A 19,105-nucleotide genomic window follows, 5' to 3' on the forward strand; every position below is an offset into this window, starting at 1 on the left:
CACATAGTATGTATATTTGAAACTTCAGAGACAGAAAACGTGAAAGAATGTAACTGTTAAACAGTAAGAATTTTCTCTACCACATCGTTATAAATACGTCGGCTAATATATTATATTATTTATAATGGTGATTTTAATCTTTGCTATAAAAACCGAAGTGCTGTCACATTCGTTACATTCTCTCGGCGCGGATAAAAAGTTTGGATTGTGACAAAACGCTCAGTTCCTGACCATTCACGGTACGTAAGTCTGTCTACTTGTATTTACTGCAGTCTGCTACACGTCCTACAATGTGCTCTTGCTCCTGTTGTATTTACTCAAGTAGCTGATTTTTTAAAACTAACGGTGTAAATGTTATGTAAAAAGGGATTTGGGATCTTGGATTTGTTTATAAGTAAAATGGCTCGACCAGTACGTGACCAGGATGACAGGTATTAATGTAAAAGCGAGAGTTCAGAGATTTAATTGGCTGTAGATGTGTGAATTAATGTCGCATCAGATACCTGTATTATACTTGAAAGGCTGAATGCAAAGTGTCGATAAAAACGCTGCATATTTTCGTATCTAATGCGCGCGATCATTTGGCAAAGCTCTATCGGGCGAAAATCACTAAACCGCGTGTGATCAAAAGTGTAACCGAGTCGTTTTGTAAACTTTTTTTTTTATCCTTCAGTGTTCACAAACTAGTAATGTTGAAATAAGGAAGTCAACACCGTGTCTTAGCCAATTGAGGATATGGCTAACATTCATCGAGGTGTTTACATTGTATAGGGACATATAGGCGACTCGTAGCGGTGTACATTGACCAGCTTTGACGTGTTAGGTTCTATCTTTCAACATGGAAAGACCCTGACAATACACTAGCCAATACGTGTATGAGTTACGTCTTCTGTTTTGAGCCACGTCCGCGTCCATGTACGTAAGAACACCATGACATTAAATGAGTCAGGTTCTGGGGTTAAGTAAAGTGTTATAGTTGAACTCTGTATTTACCTTATGCACATTGTACTACATTTTTGGACATCACTCGCAATTCCTCCGGGGATATTGCTTTTTACTGTCCGTTATTAGCAGTTATTGTCGACAGTCATGAGACAGGCCGACACGAATAATGTTCGGTTCATGTTCGAGTCGCCCGACGGGTGAAAAGTTTGACTTCTAACAACGTAGAACGATGTGTGGGACGCTAAAATAAGGCTCCCGCATACATACCGTGAACAACCGTGTCTCCTGTTAGGCCCTTTGCTGCAGATCAACCAGAGGGGCGGGGTGTGGTCATAATAAGAGCGACAAACAAAATACAACGTAGTTGAACTAGTGAACGCATCTCTGATATCATGAATTGTAATTAAGGACAATATTTATTAGTTTGTCAGCTTTGGACCCTGATAAACTGTCATACGCTGTAACAAATGATAACAACTGCAAATGTTAAATTTCTTTTTAATGCGATAATAATGCTGTTACGTGCCACCTCATACAATGGTTGCTTAGGTGTGATATTACATTACCATATTGTTGCCATGGGAACTGTGTGATTACTCCGACACCGCGAAAGACCGCGAAGCTCACGTGGCGAACACTGTGTTACGACAAAGATCAAATTATTGAATTTCAGTTTAGAGATCGCGCCATTTTGGCGATAATATCGATGTGAGGAACTGGACTGCTCCACTATTTACTATAAATCAATAGATTGCCTTGACTTTTACAACTTTTTATGCCATTTTTAATTACACCACAATCGTGGTACGAACACTTCCAGCTTATTTCGCACAATAAATGGATACTAGTAAATAGAAAATATAGATTTGTGCATATATTCTCCACAAATTATTAGGAAATCCAGATGAGTAATATTATGCTATATGAAAAAAATTACTTTATATTGCTTTTATTCCCAGTTGCTACAAAATTTACATTTTTGTTTGTCCCCAGATAAAAAAATCGGCGAATTTGACTGAATCCATAATTGATAATAGACGAACAAACCGCCCTGTCGCGTATTTAGGTAAATCGCCGTCATTTTTCTATATTACAGTGACGGGTGATGTGGAGGTTGCTTCTCGATTGTGGCATCAACAATATTAATTGTACCGCTGTCACTTATGGTTGTTGAATTGCATTTGGTGGTTGCCGATTTGTATACGTTCAACCAGTATGCACAGAGAAAAGAATAGTGAATTGTATGCTAGGGCGACTTTACGTATGTTGTCCATGAATTATCGGGAAATTCAGATGAATAATATTAATTGCTCTATTTTTATGAAAAAAAACACACTTTATATTTGTTTTTTGTTGCCAGTTGCTGCAAAATTGCCTTTTTTTAAGTTTTACAAACAACCGTGTTCCTTATTTAGGTAAATCGTCAACCTTTTCTATAATGCAGGTACGGTGTAGGGTGGAGGTTGTGGCATCAACAATAAGTATTGTACTGCTGTCCCTTGTGGTTGTTGAATTGTTTTGTTGCTGCTGTATACGTTGCTGTTTTGTATACTAGTACGTTCAACCAGTATGCACAGAGATAACAATGATAAATTGGCGATTTTACTTATCGTTAATCCAGCAATTAATTTCTCGTCAAATACCCCCAACGTACTGTGCTGAGAAAAAAATATCTATTTTAGCGGATATTGTGAAATTCACCGGTTCACTGATTCTTGAAGGAAATAATACCGGTACATATACTATTGAAGTATTGTTAAAGTTGAATATATTTAATCTCGTTAGCGCATTCTTTTGTCAGTGTCAAACTATGACGAACATTTCGTCACGTATTCCTGTGAGTACATCTTACAGACACGAAAGGGCTTACTGTATCGCTGTCTCAAGATGGCTAATGTCGTAGGAACCAGTAACGTTCAACTGGCTATTGCCATTACCAATACCAAATAGTCTGTTATGTATGTGCGTATATAACTCAGGAATATATCCGTATCTTTTACAGTTTTCATCAAGCATTTTGCCTGAGTATTGGTAAAGAACAGCCACTATGTCCAACAACACAAGCAGCTGCCCAGACAACGAAATTCCGGACGTCTATCAAGTCATACATGGTAAGTAACACGCCATCCATACTATCTTTGTTAACTTTACTAGTTTTTTGATGTGGTCTGTTGTGATTTATTCACTGTTTTGAGTTTAATTATTCCCTAGATACAGACGTTGTTTTATAGGGGTGAATTTTCTCTTCTTTGTTGAGGTTCGGGTCTTCTCGGGGCATTGCGCATGCGTTCTATACGCGTTAAACCAATTGTATTTCTTTTACTATAATTCAGGATCCCTAACGTTCCACAAAATACTACTTGTGGTTGCCTCTGTATTGACAGTGATAACAACAATCCTGTTTGCTGAATCGGTATATTATGTAAGAAACAAGATACCGGCTAAATTGAGACGGAATAAAATGATATGGGTATTGGGGTTATACCCGGTAAGTACACAACGTACAAACTAAAATGACAATAGAGGGGTTTATGGAAATCTTACCTGGGGCTGAAGAACAAAACGGAGACGACCCCATACCACGAGTGAGCTCACTATTCACGCAGGGATGAGGCCAAAGCCGTTGCCGAGATTCATTCACGATCGGATGCGATTCCACTAGTGATTTTGTTCGACCGGGCATGGTTGACAACGGAATGGAGCATTAAATTTCCTGAATGCCATTTTATAGAAAAAATGGATACATATTTCTGTCATGTAGTCCCACACGTAGAATGTAATTTATGTGACAAAACACACTGCAATGTATCACTAATTCTTAGTAAATTTAGTGTCGGATACTCGTACGATAAGTTCGATTATTTAAAAAGATTTTTTTTTCGAAAACCGGAAGTAATTTTTTTCAATTTATTTTCATATATAGGTATTCAGTATCACAAGTTGTATTTCTCTATTCATACCACGTGCTGCAATGATGACAAACTTTACAGCATCTATGTAAGTAGAACACGTGTAATGCATTTATTGCAATCACGCACTTATCTATCTCTTTCTACAAAATGAACCGAAACCATGATAATATTAGAGAGACAATAGTTAAAATGGAGCCAACAAGTTATTGAAATGTTTTCTTTTTTTTTCTTTACAGTTATCTTTCCGTAACTTTATACATGTTTGTCACACTAATCATTGATTACTATGGCGGATCGGATGCGATGCACCAAACACTGAGAAATAAAGAGATGAAAATCACTACATTGCCACTGTTGTGTTGTTGTTTGTGCATACCATCGGTCACAGTAACTGAGTGAGTATATACATTCAACGGATTAATACAAATCCACCCTGTAATACAAGTCGCGCCCTCTAGCGTCGAAAAAACTTCCGTGACGCAGGTGGTGACAGAAAGGGCGTCCACGTGATATTCGTTTGATTAGTAATCATCTGTTAGTAAAATTTCATGCTTTTAGAGATATACTACATATATTACAAACGACCACATAACCAGCCACAGTGTCGTGTTGAGTAGATATTACTTTGCGTGTGTTGAACGACATTGTTTTCACCGTTTACATCATTTAGACGTCACAGAAGAGTATCGTTGCTAGGGACGCAATTTTATGAAAAAGTTGTATTGATCTTTCCGTGACCAACAATTTGAGCAAAACATTTGAAAAGTAGAGCTATTTTACACATAACGTCCTTTCCAACAAAATACATCATAATACATCACTTAAAGGGTGGTGGTCGTCGTCAACGCAACGCGAGTTCACATTTCATGTAAAAACCGCTTCCATAGATACACTAGTGTTCCTTCAGCGAAAACTGCGAAACTAAATTCCAAGTAGAAATGAAGCAATCTACAGTATTTCAAAATGTGTTTCTTTGTTATTATTACACCCTCCATCCCGTCGTTCAACTCACACATCCGGTACATGGTTTGCCTGGTAACATAACATTATTGTACTTGCAAAACATGTCATTGACAAAATGGTCCTTGGATTACTTACCACACCACATGATCAATGGAATAGAAATCGTCACGTCTGTTTCAATGTTGAAAATTTGAAGAGATAATACCAATATATTTCAGACGAACTGGTCGGTGGTTGAGACGAGCTGTTTTACAAGTAGCAATTATCCGTCCTCTTGTGCTGTTTGCTGCCGTTGTGCTGTGGGTTGATGGGAAATTTACACCAGGAGTGGTAGGTCGAGACTTTATACTTGAAGTATTTATTTAATGCTCACAATGCGTTAGTGTGCATTTCCTTTTAAATCAAAAGTGATTTCAACGTGATTTCTGTTTTCTTCGTTTCTCAAGGTTGGCATAGGCGAACCGTATTTGTGGATATCCATTATTTCCATTACATCGACACTTACAGCCATCCAAGCTATCAGCATTTTACACGGTATATCGAAGGAACCGTTAAAAGACTATAAAATCACGTTCAAGTTCTTATCCATTCAGTTAACCCTTATATTTGGCAATGTTCAACTGGGCGTGTTAACTACTCTATCTAATGCTGGTGTAATAACGTGCACTGATCTGTTAGATAACCGTGCACGCGTGTACTGTAAGTATATTATTATCTTGAGTTGTCGAATATCCCTCCTTCCTATAAGTAGCGCCCTCTCGCGGCGAACCGCTTCTGTGACGTCATGAAGTAGCTAGGTGAAAGTGATGTAAAGGTGTATTCATGTCAGTATTACGCGTATACTGTAAATAAAATATTATCTTGGGTTGTCGACTACTGGCACCCATTTCCTATAAGTCACGCCCTCTGACGTTGGACCGCTTCTGTGACGTCATGACGTAGATGGGTGATATCAGTGTCGTTCTAACTGTGTTTTTTTATGTAGTCCGTCATCATTTAATATTTAGTATATATCTCAAAAACAATATTTTTCATTGATGATATATATATCAACATAATATACTTGTATATTGACGACGTGAACAACTTTTATCGCACCCTTTCCGCGACAGAAGCGCTTTGTTGCCAGAGGAATATGTATTTATGTAAAGGTGTATTTATATCAGTATTATGAATTCAAATCTACAGTAATTTTATCTTGGTGTATTATAAACAAATGCAATGTTCAACTTGAATGAAAAAAATGCTTTTAACATACATGTTTTTATATTTTTTTCCTTCTAGACATTTACAACTTTCTTATCATCTGTGAGTTCTTCCTCATCAACATCTTCTCGCGACTTCTCTTCCGTACACGTAGTCATGGAAACTTAGAGCAGGTGATGTCGGCAGATGAGGCCATCGAAGCGGGCAAAAGTTACATCACATCCTTCAAAACTCCTCCCAACAGTCCTTATTTGGTTAAATTCAGCAGTAAAAACGAAGAAGCAAACGGTGTATGTAATTGTCATACAAACGGTGGTCTGACAAATGTTGCCATGGAGAAGCTTCAGAATTCTGAAATTCAGGAATAGACTACTTCGATACCTGCGCTTGTTATCACGTAAACTTGTCATTAGTGTTTGACGTGCGCCCACTGGTGTTGGCTTACAAACTCACGCAGTAATGACAAAACTATTATAATCAAAAAAGTTGAATCAATGTTATACATAACAGGAGAAGAATTGAGAAACCCCACCAAATTTGTGACGTGGGAAACAAGATAGCAATATTGATTCTTGTTGAGAAGAGGCTAATCAATTCACGACCGCACGGACAGCAGAAATAATCAACGCACATATTCTGTAATATGATTGCTGATAAATTCGGGTGCATTTCGACGCATCGATCCTCTTATTAGAATATAACATCAGTGTATTCGCATGATATTCATTAATCGGCGGGCCCGGACACTTCGCTCATTTTATATATGCACATCAGATATTATTAGTCACTTTTCATAGGATATGTGTGTTGTGTTAACTTTGACTATACACGTACGATTCAATTCGGAGCTATTGATCGGAGCACGGAGCTAAACAAACCACCATGTCTCAGAGTTCTATCTATGTGTTGCGTTGCGTCTGTATTTGTTGCCGTATAACTATTTTCTGTTTATATATTTATATATATATATTCAGTGAAACTATTTTACCCATGATGCCTGCATATTTATTCTGTATTAAAATGCTTCATTCATTACTAATAACTGTCTGTGTTTGAATCGCACTAGAAGACATTGCAGTTAGTTTGTTTTACTGTTAACTCTGTTTACAGTAGACTTCACACGACCATAGATTTAGTTGGTTATACCATGGAGGTAAAATAATCTTGTTTTAGCTCCATGGTTATACTATTACCTCAAAGTATATTGGGCGTCATATGAATTGTTTATTTCTAAAATGGCTACCATAATTACAAATCTTGCTTCCCCATTTTTGCCACGAATGATTATAATACTAGTAATTACACGTTTGTACGTTGTTAGTCCAAACAAATCATTTGTTTAGCAGAAAAATACAGTAATATGGTATATTTACGTTATTTAGTGGGTGTAGTAAATAAGTAGTCAAAAACATAAGTCGGTGCTTAGAGATCGTGTGAACAGGTAAATTGTGCACAGTTATTTTAAAAAAAACTCGATAAAAACTGAATTGCAAGGGAGACTCTAATCTCAAGGTGTAACATATAGCTATACAAAATGGTTACACTAATGGCCCATTTAGTCAGACCAGTAGCAGCGATGTTTGACTCTACTCGGGACTCGTTTTGACTATAGCATTAACCACGGTCCCTCTATCCCCGGTCTGGAAACGACTAGCGCTCTTTTGTCTCGAACAGCATTGCGGGTAAACAAACCGTTTACACCCGGGCCGAGGGAGTCAGATAGAGGAACTGTGCATTAACCATGCATTGTGCCAACCTATTTACAGCATGGGTTTGATTTATTTCGACAACATCTGACGAATATCGTAGCACGTCAGTTAAAATATTACCCCGAGTCAGAATATATGCTCACATTTTAAATAAACGTGACCATATACCCTTTAGTCAGTCCAGTAGACGTGACTAAGCATTACGTCGAAATTCTGTCTCAGTCTAAATTGCTGGCGGTTCTTTTGAATACTCGGCAGTTATAGTATAAAATATAGATTCCAATAAAATTAAAATTTTAGGGAGTGTCTAAATATGAAGGCAGTGCGTGACACAAGACTCGTGCTTGGTGCACCCAGTTGTAGGCTACTTTTTTCAAGGGCGACAGTTCTTGACATTGAGTGTCACTGTTGTCTCTCCTGACTTTTTTTTGTATGTGCAAATTGCAAGTGCTATTGCTGACACATAGTGCATTTTGCCACAGGAGTCACATTCATGTTTGGGACTACATGACAGGGCTGTGTGGCGATCTCTATCAAATGGCGATTTTAATGCGCTATCCAACAGCGTCAACCAGGCCCGGTCGAACACAAGCACCTGTGGACCTTAACCAAGGTTCCCTCAAAGTCGCATTCGTTAGTGAATGAATCTCGGCCGGTGGAATTGGCCTTCCCATTGAGTCTGTGACATACTCACCCGGGGTAGGGGTCGACCCTTTTGATGTTCAGCCTAAGACACGTGATAAAATTGTAGATATAGCATACTACGTGTATTGTAACTGTATCATCCACGGCTACGTCTGGAGTTACACTAACGTGCACTAAGACCCTTTACTAAGGTGCTTGGACAGTGAATAAAACCAAGACAACCGATCGACGGTGACCAAGAACTATACACAAACCAAAGCCCATATTATACTTGATGGAGGGGGTCAAAGAAAAATATTTCTGCAGATCATAGAAAGTGTGAATGCAAATGGGATGGGTTATTCATGTGTACATGAAGCGTCAGTTGTTTTGAGCCCGACATTTTGAATATTCTTAAAAAATGCAATCACACTGGCAGGGTAAGGTGAGGAGGTCGTCAGGGGAGGGGGAAATTTTTAAAATGTGAGCAGATATTTACCAAGAAGAAAAGGTTAAATGTTCAATTTGTGAAGAGCCACGACAATTTTTAATTGTCTGTTTGAATTGCCAATTCAACTACCAAATCAAGTACATTTAGCAATAACATAGTAACACTACAACTGTCGGTTAGCGCTTGCGCTTATTTTTAAAAAGGCGAGGTTGTGTGCATAATTTCAAAATAATTATTCATTAAAAACCATGTATAATTTATCACTATGCTTAATTGGAATAAACATTTTCTGTATGGTGAATGGTTCGTATATTTCAGGTGTATTCAGACAATACTATTTTCGAAAACTTAATTAATGAACACAGAATACGTAGTTATTTTACATATGATTGTTGTATTTACTCCGAAATATCGGTGTTCTACTGGAATTGCGGTAAAACAAAATTTTGAGGTGGTATGATGAGAGATGGTATGCGCAATTTTCAGCAAGAACCTATTGTCACATCAGTATTCTAAGGTCAAGGGTAAACCCTATCAGTGTAATGTTTTACTGCCTGATGTTGCGCTAAAAATCGTGTGTGCTGCATTACAAGAATGATGTTTGCTAAGTACAGGTATATGCCACAAGGTCAATGTCAAATATGAGCACAGTGAAACACAAGTGGACACAAACGAGTACGGTAAACTTTTACCTACAACTGTGCACAGTCCCCCTATCACGACAGTGAACTGTGATTACTTTATCGCGCTACTAGCGAGAGTCACGCCTGGTGCGAATTGGCAAATTTATGGTTTTCAAAGAGGAGCCCCACTTACTTCAAGGTAAACCGTTACGGTGTTTGTTCAATTTTACAGCCAGACAGTTATAGTGTCAATTAAAAAGTGACCCTATAACTAGGTGAATAGCCGCACACACTTTCTATGTTCATTATTTGTTTTTTAACTGAAATGACGTTTTTATTTGCGTCTACTTGTGTGCGACGAGGCCTGGGTATAGTTTATTGATGGTACCACTGTTAGGTAGTGAGTGACTTGTGATACGGTATTTATATATGTGTTGTGATTGGTCAAAAAGAGTAACTGTCTCCGATGATTGAAACCAAGTTGGCATTTACTGCCTGTACGTTTTATATATTTTATATTTTTTTCTATGCTTTATATTGGACAGAAGTCTTTAAAAAATTGTTCTCGACGGAGAAAGACGTGCTCCTACCCTGTGAGTGCTTAAGTCATAATGATATTTTGGCTTCAGTTTTCTATCGCGATCACCTTTCATCCAGCAAGAAAATCTAAGTTTAACAGTGAGTCTGCTGTCACGAACTGAAGTGGCAAGTAGACACGCCCTTAAATTACATTCTTGTTGGAATCCACATTTTCATACTGAACTGCAAGGATACATATTTCATCCGATATCTGCATCGTCAACACAACATAAATACAATGTACAAGCTAATTCACCAAATATCACATAAAGTATTGATAGTCGATATTTTAAAACTCCGAGGCCGAGAACTACAAGGAAAGTAAACGGTCGTGATTTTTAAAACGTTAACTTTTTCTTTACGCCACAGCGTTATAAATATGTCGATCATTATTATATTATCATAGGGTGTGTTAGATTTTTGCTATAAAAATAAAGGTTTTGTAATAGTATTTATATTTTCTTATCGCAGGTGGAAGAACTGGTTTGAAACAAGACGTTCAGCATCAAGTCCCTGTACATTTGGTAGGTCGATCTATCTACTCGCACTTTACTATCGTCTAATGTATATACAATTCTCACTATGTTTTCACACTTTATTTGCTTGACTAGCTGATTATTTCTAATGATTAATACAAGTGTGTGCCAAAACTCTTCAACTCGGAGACTTGAGTGCGATCAAAAGTGATCGTCCTGTACACTACTTTGAATGGCAGATATATATTTAAAGGGCGGTGGTCGTCGCGTCGCGTCCTGTTCGATATGGGACTCATAGCGACGAACACAACACGTGTAAAATACATTGTTTGTTCACATTAAATTCGAACATGCGCTGCGCAACGACCATCGCCCTGTAATATGAGAAAAAGGAGTCCAGATAAAAATGGTGGTAACATCTCTTTGCCATCTCTTCTTCAGTGCCAGAGAAATGTCAATTCACATATGCAGGGTCTTCGTATTTCGGATAGTCTTGAAGCCCAACCAACGTTCTTATTGGCTGTGTTATGTCATGTAAACTCTGAATTTACTTTTTCTAAAGCGCGGTGGTCATCGCGCAGCGCGTGTTCGAATTACATGTAAATAAACAATGTATTTTACACGCGTTGTATACGTCGTTATGAGTCCCACATCGAGCAGGACGCGGCGTGACGACTGCCACCCTTTTAATCCTGAAAATATGGTTTGAGATTTCATTTCAATAATTATTTGAATTAAGAGATTTTTTTTAAAATCTCGAGTCAATGATTTCAGTACATAAAACATCAGCTGTCATGCACATTGTTTGCAATATGGATTTACACATATTAATTGGCCGTACCTGGCGGTGTCGGGTAGAGACCTCTCCGTGATATGATGCAATTACATGAAGTAGGCTTCACCAGGCCAGTGTGGTCATGTAATTGGTGCGTACTTTGCATCATTATCCTGATGACCTTACATGATAATTCCTGGCACAGTATAGTATATGTGAGCAACGTTTTAGTCAGCGAAATTTCCTCCATTTTTTTTATGCATTCGTCGCGAAAGTTGTCAATTGGGTAATCACTAATAAAAACACGTGATAGTTCACGCAGGTAGATAAGGAAATGATGAAAATGACCGACCTATTTGGCAAGTTTGTTTGTTTGCATGTAAATTTCAAATCGAATGCGCATTTAATCTGAAAGACATATGCGAAATCCGTATTTTATGTGAGATCGGAGAAAACAAGTGACGCGCTATTAATGTAATTTTGTTTAGAAATGTATCGTCTTTGATATCTTGAGAGAAGTCGTTCATTCGTCATTTCTGTCTTCTCAAGTTATATAGGATAATGCACGAGGGTCTTTATTGCATATTATATTCGACCCCAAGATAAAATCAAATACGTGTCAAACGAATTTGTTGAAATTACAGGGTCATTCGTGCATTCGACGCGACAAATTAATAACACACTGCCAAGCTTCCGTGAAGTAATTTATGAATGCTGCAAACCGGTAATTTTCACTGTTAGAAATTTTTACGAATTTAGGAATTTATGGTATTTTTGAAGAAACCGTTTCGCGAAAAATCACTGACTCTCCGTGTCCTAAAATTAGCGTTTTCACGAAATCTGCGAAATGTATCTCTTGCGAAAGTAAAGCGGCTTATTTAGAAATTCCTGACAGCTTGTGCCTACGTGCAGTAAAAGATCAATACCAATCAAAGTTATGTACCCAAACTACAATATTGTAATACTTGACCGATAAGTTTACGATTTAATATAATAAACATCAACGGGTAATAGAAATATGCAGAACGAGAAAGAACGAGTATCTCAGTGATTCAAATAAGCTAACTAGCTATCCCATCGTGTTTCATGGACGGTATCCCCCCAAAACAAAAATCTCTCACAAGGCAATACACAACGGTCGTGTCCACGGACGTAACGTATCGATTAAATGGCGGTGGTCGTCGTGCCGCGTCCTGTTCGATATGGAACTCATAGCGACGCATACAACGCGTGTAAAATACATTGTTTGTTTACATGAATTTCGAACACGCGCTGCGCGATGACCACCGACCTTTAATGTTTCTTACTAGTACCCACGAAACACGGGTCACGTATGAATGGATGGCTAGCCTACCCCTCATATACGATCGCTTCCACAAATTCAGATTCAACGCCTGGCGCCAACTTAGATTCGAATTATGCTCAATACTCCCATTTTGTTATTTTTGGATATTACATTGGGGGAATAATATCGTTTTCTTCTCTTCGCAACAGCGCCATCTGTGGTCGACATACCTCATTTGACATACTACCTCATTAAGCGTTATAGCGAACTCTAATCTTAATCAGATTGAGGGAGCTCAAAATTAATCGCAATATTTTCCGTACGTACAGAGGCTTGGTACTGCGTTTTCGGTACTATCAGCGATCGTTGTCAGCGGCTTGAGACACAAATCGTTTAAATGGTGACGTCATTCTTTGAGAAGTGCATTCACTCACAGTTGAAACATCAAGATACCGTCAACCAGATATCAAGAACGTATTTCATTTTTTGTACGTTAGTATTGTAATTTCATGATATTCTACTTGGGAAGATTTCAGATTAAAATTGCCGAAGCATTCAAACTCTCCCGTTTTAACAACTTGGCGTAGGTGTCGCGGTGAGCCTAGCCACAGACAAATAAACTGTACGTAAATCTGTCAATAAAACAGGGGTTATTTATTAGACTGGTGATTGAACCCAATGCGCCGTCATAAAGTGCATTGAAAAGATAAAAACGGCAAATACTAAATTGCTTCTTAATATTATAATAATTTGATATCTACGTGCCACTTTGTAGTCTGGTTGCCGTGGTCAGTGGCCTCTCAGTAGGCACAGAAGGTTAACGCGACCAAGGTTAGAGTGTACAATTTTGGAGTGACATACCCTTTGTTCAATCTCAGAGAACTAACATTAGTGCTATGAGGTTCAATTCACCCTCCCTATATTTAGTGTGCTTCAAAGCTCACACAACTTTATTAGTTGTCTGATTTTAAAGCGACGAACGGTTTTTATTTCGCTCATCTACTCCAGAGAAATGCCGGAGGATGCTTATCGCCCGTAATAAGTCAATGAGAACGACGAAAATCGCAAGGCCATCCGCGTCGTAGCATCTTTGCGGTTATTTTTTTATTTCCATACTTATTCTGTTTCAAAGGTTTTTCTAATAATTTATTCGCCGAGACGCAGAGTGAATAATGTTTATACCACGGCGTTATAGAGCGTTATAGAATGTCCGTGTTTTTTACGCAGTAACCTGGTTACGTTATGATATAATTCACAGCAACAATTCATGGTACAAATTATTCAAATTACGGTCATTTGATGGCTGTATAAACCAGGCTCACGCTCACGCTCACGCTTGTGGTATGCCATAATAATCCCGTCACGGTGGCCATGACTTAACATGACTAGTAGCACGTCTTTGTATGACTTTCGGGACGGGTCTTAAAGCGGAGGAGTCGTCATCTGCGCATGCGTCAGATGGCCATAGCCTGTCATTGTTTACAAACAAGCGTCTACCCATGAAGCTTTGCATTTTTAGCGTGTGTTGTTATTGTCGCTTGGCGTTGTGTCGTCACCGGAAGCGCTATCCCAGCACAAACGTATAGAAGACGCCGAACTGCAGCGTCAATAGTCGCTTGGTACTCAATTCCCGCGCGTGCGCAGGTGACGACCCTCCCGCTTTAAATTCATCTGAATGATGGATGTACTTTGATTGTTAGTCGTTTCATGGCATAATACCGAAGTGTAGGCAGTACGGTAATTGTTGTTATTTTAAAATGAGACAACATTTCATACAGTCAGATTAAAATCTGGTGCATTGTACGGCGTGTATTGTTTTTTAGACGTCTTACACATTATTTAATTGTATTATATTTACTATTATTTTGATATATGCTATTACGTACATCACATTTTGTATTATTTTAACTATCGCATTGCGGGATTTTCAAGTTTGCAATTACCTAAACTGTAAAAACATACAAGCAAATAAACAATAAATTCAGAACTCCATGACAACTGACAGTTTCGTTTCCGGTGTTATTTTTATGTGTTTTTTGATAGTTCTTATTTTTTTTATTTCGCTGGTTGATACGTTTTTTATGCTTAATTGCATTTCTTGCAGATTTTGCCGTTTTGATCGGAGACAGTTACATTAACACATCCACAATGGCCGATAATGACACAGAATGTTGGGATAGTGAGACCCCGGATACGAAACAACTCATTAGCGGTAAGAACGCATGTAACAAGCGCAAATACTAGTAAATATTTCTTCCAATTTTGCTAAATGAAATTTTAAAACTCCGGAACCATTCCGTGATTGGAGGGAGATTGATAAATCGAAACGAGTGACTGTAAATGACAACTACTGGTACTGCACCGTGTGCAGTATGACCATGGACGTACTAGAGATGTACATATGATGTACTAGTATATGGTCTGACAAGGTCGCGTGAGTTGCGCCCTCCGCGGTGCTCCGAACACACGTTGGGTCTGATGCCGTTCGGCCGGCGGGTGCGCCACTCACGCCTACATGTCAGGCTGCATTGTGTAACCCTCAGTCCAAATTCATAACAGGCCAACGATGTGTGTTACCTAATAAACGACGATCGCCCGCCCGCCCCATTGTTCGGATTAATTTATAATTTCCAGTAAAGGCGCGGAACAAATAAAAACACTCCCGTCGAATTGACAAAAATTAGATCATTCTGTTTTCATTCATTTTAACTCAGTATTTGTAGTAGATGCAACCCTAAACTTGCACAGAGGTGTTAGGGTGATTTGGCAGTTACAGGGGAATTCGCGCTAACACCTCCATTTCGCGATTTTTTATATTTTATTCAAACTACAAAAACAAATTAATCGCCCCGACTGCGCCAGTCTAATGCAACCCATACGATCCACAACGTAAGCTCATCGCGCGCACTTAGGGGCGAACCATTTGATATCCTGGGGGCAGGAAGATTTTGTGGGGGGAAATCTATGACAATGCTTGGAAAACAATCCTACACTATATGCATGTAAGAATTAAAGACAATGTCTGCTTGGAAAAAAAATCCATATCAGATAGGGGGGGAAAAGTCTTCCTGCCCCCAGGATATCAAATCGTCCGCCCTCACTGTTAGCAACACCTATATCTGATATATCACGGTTACTAGAAGAATTCACACAACTAAATGTGACTGTTTTGTTTTACACTTTCAGGATCAACAACGCTCGAAAAATCACTACTCACAGTCGCTACTGTATTGACATTGTTAACAGCATTACAATTTTTTGAGTCGGTGTATTATTTAAGAAACAAAATACAAACTAAACTAAGGCGAAATAAAATGATATGGGTCTTAGGGATATACCCAGTAAGTACATGTATTTATATTTATTGAATTATCGACTGCATCTAGAAGTGAAATAGCAAAATCGGCTCTATTGTAACATTTTTATTGAATTTCTCGTATCCCTGTCAAAAGGCCGTTACCCAGGAAACGTCCTCGCTTTCCCGCAGACACATCGCTCAGTATCGTGTCAACCATTTTCTAGGAAACCGGAAGTAACATTATATTTTGTTTTTCTTGCACACAGATTTACAGTATTACTTGTTGTATTGGTTTATTTGTACCACGTGCTGCAATGATTACCAACTTTACAGCAGCCATGTAAGTAATAACAATTGCAGTTATTGTAATAACGCACCACGAGGAATTAAATAATGAACTGACATCTTGTCATTTTACTAGAGGGAACGTAGTTGACTTTCACATTGTACGCTCTTAGGGACAACATCAACAGTTCAATGTAAGATAACAAACATAATTCCTTTAGTTTTTTCCCAAACCCTCCTACCCTCCACTGAAACTTAATTGATAAATATTGACCATGGTGTCAGACTACATTCACCATTAAATACAAATTGATCATCGGACAGTAGTATGACATAGCAGTTGGTTGTCGGGTGGGTGTAAAAAAACTTTACACTCGGACCAAACCATTTTCTCGTCTTGGATGTTTTTTTTTTTCATTATCTGTTATTTTTTTGTCCATGATGTGATAGAAAAAAGCGAACTACAAATACTCCAAGATTTGTTTTGACTTCATTAAAAAATAAAATCGTTTTTGTTGGATGGAAACTTTTTGATGTCAAAACCCCCCACTCCCTTGAAGCGTTTTCTTATACGCTTTTTAACAGGCTGCGCCCTCAAGCGACTTAATGCTTTTATGACGTCAAACTGACGAAGATGAGTGCCTACAATACCGTTGAAATTGACAATTTTATTTGGTTATGTAGCCGTTCGTCCATTTGAAGACTTCAAAAACAGTATTTGTTATAGACGGCGACCACATACTAAAACGAGAGGCGAGAGGCGCCCATTCTACCCGTATATGCCACGAACGTGACCCGCTACGATGCTAGCGGAATGATGCACTTGTTAGAAATCCATCTTTTTATATCAATCTCTGCGTTTTATTAAATTTTCCGTTTCTTTTTTTGTATATTGCAGTTATTTTTCTGTAACTCTATACATGTTTGTCACACTAATCATTGATTACTATGGCGGCTCTACCGCGATGCACCAAACACTGAGAAATAAAAGGATAAACCTCGCCTCAATACCACTGATGTGTTGTTGTTTGTGTATACCCACGGTCAAAGTAACTCCGTGAGTAGTAATTCCACATACTATCATACTATACCATTAAATGCCAGATAGATCGTTATAATTATTTCCCCGCACGATATTCGTTTACAATTGTATTTTCCCTTGTTCAATTTCACATGAATCATTGTTTTAAATATATAATAATATCCTCGGTCAAAATGCGCATTAAAAGTAACATATTTTTCAATGCTATATAAAATTTCAAAATAATTTCGTTCCGTTTGCTTTCAGACGAGCTGGTCGTTGGTTGAGGAGAGCTGTTTTACAAGTATCAATTATTCGCCCTTGTGTGCTCTTCATTGCCGTTGTGTTGTGGGCAGGTGGGAAATTGTCACCAGGAGGGGTAGGTCGTTTTAGAGTGTGGTTACGTTGCTTCAAGACTGGGTTAGGTCGCTTCAGTGTTTGGTTACATCTTGCTTCAGACTGGGTTAGACCGCTTTGCAGCTGCGTTACGTTGAAGTGACTTGCTTCAGAGTTGGGCTTAGGTAACTTTGGAGTTATATTAATTCGCTTCAGAGTCTCGCTCCGGAAGCGAACTAAGTCGATTTGAAGTTTGGTTTTGTTGCTTGGGGTTAGGTTGTTGGAATGTTAGTGAAATACTTTGCTGTTATCCAAATACATTTTATAAGGATTTGTTTCCATAGTTACTGTCAGAATCCTTTATTCTATGTTTTGAGTCATTTACTTCAAACCCTGCAAATGTAAGTGTGCATGGATTCATGGGAAGAAACGGTGTGCATTGTGATTACTGTCATAGAGGTGATTGACAGGTCATACTAGGCAGGCCTCACACTGTGACAGTTACCATTCCGTGATATCGAAACAAACAAAACAAAAAACAAGTTTTCTGTTTTATTTTTCAAGGTTGGACTAATGGAACCGTTTCTATGGGTAACGATCGTCTCCATCGCATCAACAATTACCGCTATCCAAGCTATTGGCATTCTTCATACCGTATCAATGGAACCATTAAAAGAATACCAAATCACGCCTAAGTTTATATGTATTCAGTTGACACTAATATTAGGAAGTGTTCAGCTTGGTTTGCTCACTCTTCTGTCCAACGTTGGTATAATACCTTGTGCGTATCCGTTTGCAAACCAACCGCGTGTTTACAGTGAGTAACCCAATTCCCGTAAATATCATATTACATTTTGAACATCCTAATTTTGTGTATATTTTTGCAAAAGGCAAAATGTTGACACTTCGATACTAAAGGGATGCCTGATAACATGATTGGTCCTACATAAATATTGTTATTTTATTTTATTCACTTTTTTTTTAGACATTTACAACTTTCTGGTCATCTGCGAATTCTTCCTTATCAACATCTTCTCGCGATTTCTCTTTCGCACACGTAGACATGGAAACACGGAGCAGGTGATGACACCAGAAGAGGCCATAGAAGCAGGAAAAAATCACATCACATTCTACAAAACTCCTCCCAACAGTCCATATTTGGTTAAATTCAGCAGTAAGAACGAAGTAGTGAACGATGTATGTGATGATAATACAAACGATGGCACGGTAAACGTTGCCATGGAGCAGCCTCAGAAATCTGAGAACCACTAACAGGTGACTCGCATTTGAGATTCGCCCTCTATCGATGAATATATAAAACACGTGAGTCACTCGTACTTGGTTGATTTTTGGTCGTAGGGGCGAAATATGATGTGAGGGGAGGTAACGCAATTATTCAGATCATTCGTGGTTGCATTCGTATAAGTTCTTCCATTTTTGAGTTTCATGTTCAGTGAAATTGTGTACTTAATGGTAGACTCTTCAATGGTTTGTATCAAACTCGTATATACCAAATTATGTACCCGTATTTATATGCAGCATAGCCGAGGACATGAAATTTTTAATATTATTGTGTTTGGCAGTGATGACTACATTGGACTATGATTTATCATGACA

General features: G+C 38.3%; 2 protein-coding genes across 2 annotated transcripts; both read left to right on the plus strand.

Moving 5' to 3' along the window:
• The first annotated feature begins 2,947 nt into the window (after positions 1-2,947).
• Positions 2,948-7,068, plus strand: LOC146740559 (organic solute transporter subunit alpha-like). The gene is made up of 7 exons (XM_085501217.1): positions 2,948-3,056; positions 3,279-3,433; positions 3,869-3,942; positions 4,094-4,252; positions 5,039-5,150; positions 5,267-5,519; positions 6,105-7,068. The coding sequence occupies exons 1-7, from the start codon at positions 2,993-2,995 to the stop codon at positions 6,392-6,394; spliced, it is 1,107 nt and encodes a 368-aa protein (XP_085357343.1). The 5' UTR covers positions 2,948-2,992; the 3' UTR covers positions 6,395-7,068.
• Positions 7,069-14,696: 7,628 nt separating this feature from the next.
• Positions 14,697-18,760, plus strand: LOC146740560 (organic solute transporter subunit alpha-like). Its single transcript, XM_085501830.1, has 6 exons — positions 14,697-14,760; positions 15,735-15,889; positions 16,113-16,186; positions 17,420-17,531; positions 18,053-18,305; positions 18,474-18,760. Exons 1-6 carry the CDS (start codon positions 14,697-14,699, stop codon positions 18,758-18,760), a joined length of 945 nt encoding a protein of 314 aa, XP_085357956.1.
• Positions 18,761-19,105: the final 345 nt, after the last annotated feature.

The sequence above is a fragment of the Saccoglossus kowalevskii genome, chromosome 7 (genome assembly GCF_978046115.1).
Source record: "Saccoglossus kowalevskii chromosome 7, keSacKowa6.1, whole genome shotgun sequence".
Classification (NCBI taxonomy): domain Eukaryota; kingdom Metazoa; phylum Hemichordata; class Enteropneusta; family Harrimaniidae; genus Saccoglossus; species Saccoglossus kowalevskii.

Coding starts and splice junctions, on each gene's coding strand:
- LOC146740559 (XM_085501217.1), top strand. CDS start 2,993: ATGTCCAACAACACAAGCAGCTGCCCAGACAACGAAATTCCGGACGTC. Junction 3,434..3,868: donor GGGTATTGGGGTTATACCCG/GTAAGTACACAA, acceptor TTTCATATATAG/GTATTCAGTATCACAAGTTG. Junction 5,520..6,104: donor TAACCGTGCACGCGTGTACT/GTAAGTATATTA, acceptor TTTTCCTTCTAG/ACATTTACAACTTTCTTATC.
- LOC146740560 (XM_085501830.1), top strand. CDS start 14,697: ATGGCCGATAATGACACAGAATGTTGGGATAGTGAGACCCCGGATACG. Junction 14,761..15,734: donor TACGAAACAACTCATTAGCG/GTAAGAACGCAT, acceptor TTACACTTTCAG/GATCAACAACGCTCGAAAAA. Junction 15,890..16,112: donor GGGTCTTAGGGATATACCCA/GTAAGTACATGT, acceptor TCTTGCACACAG/ATTTACAGTATTACTTGTTG.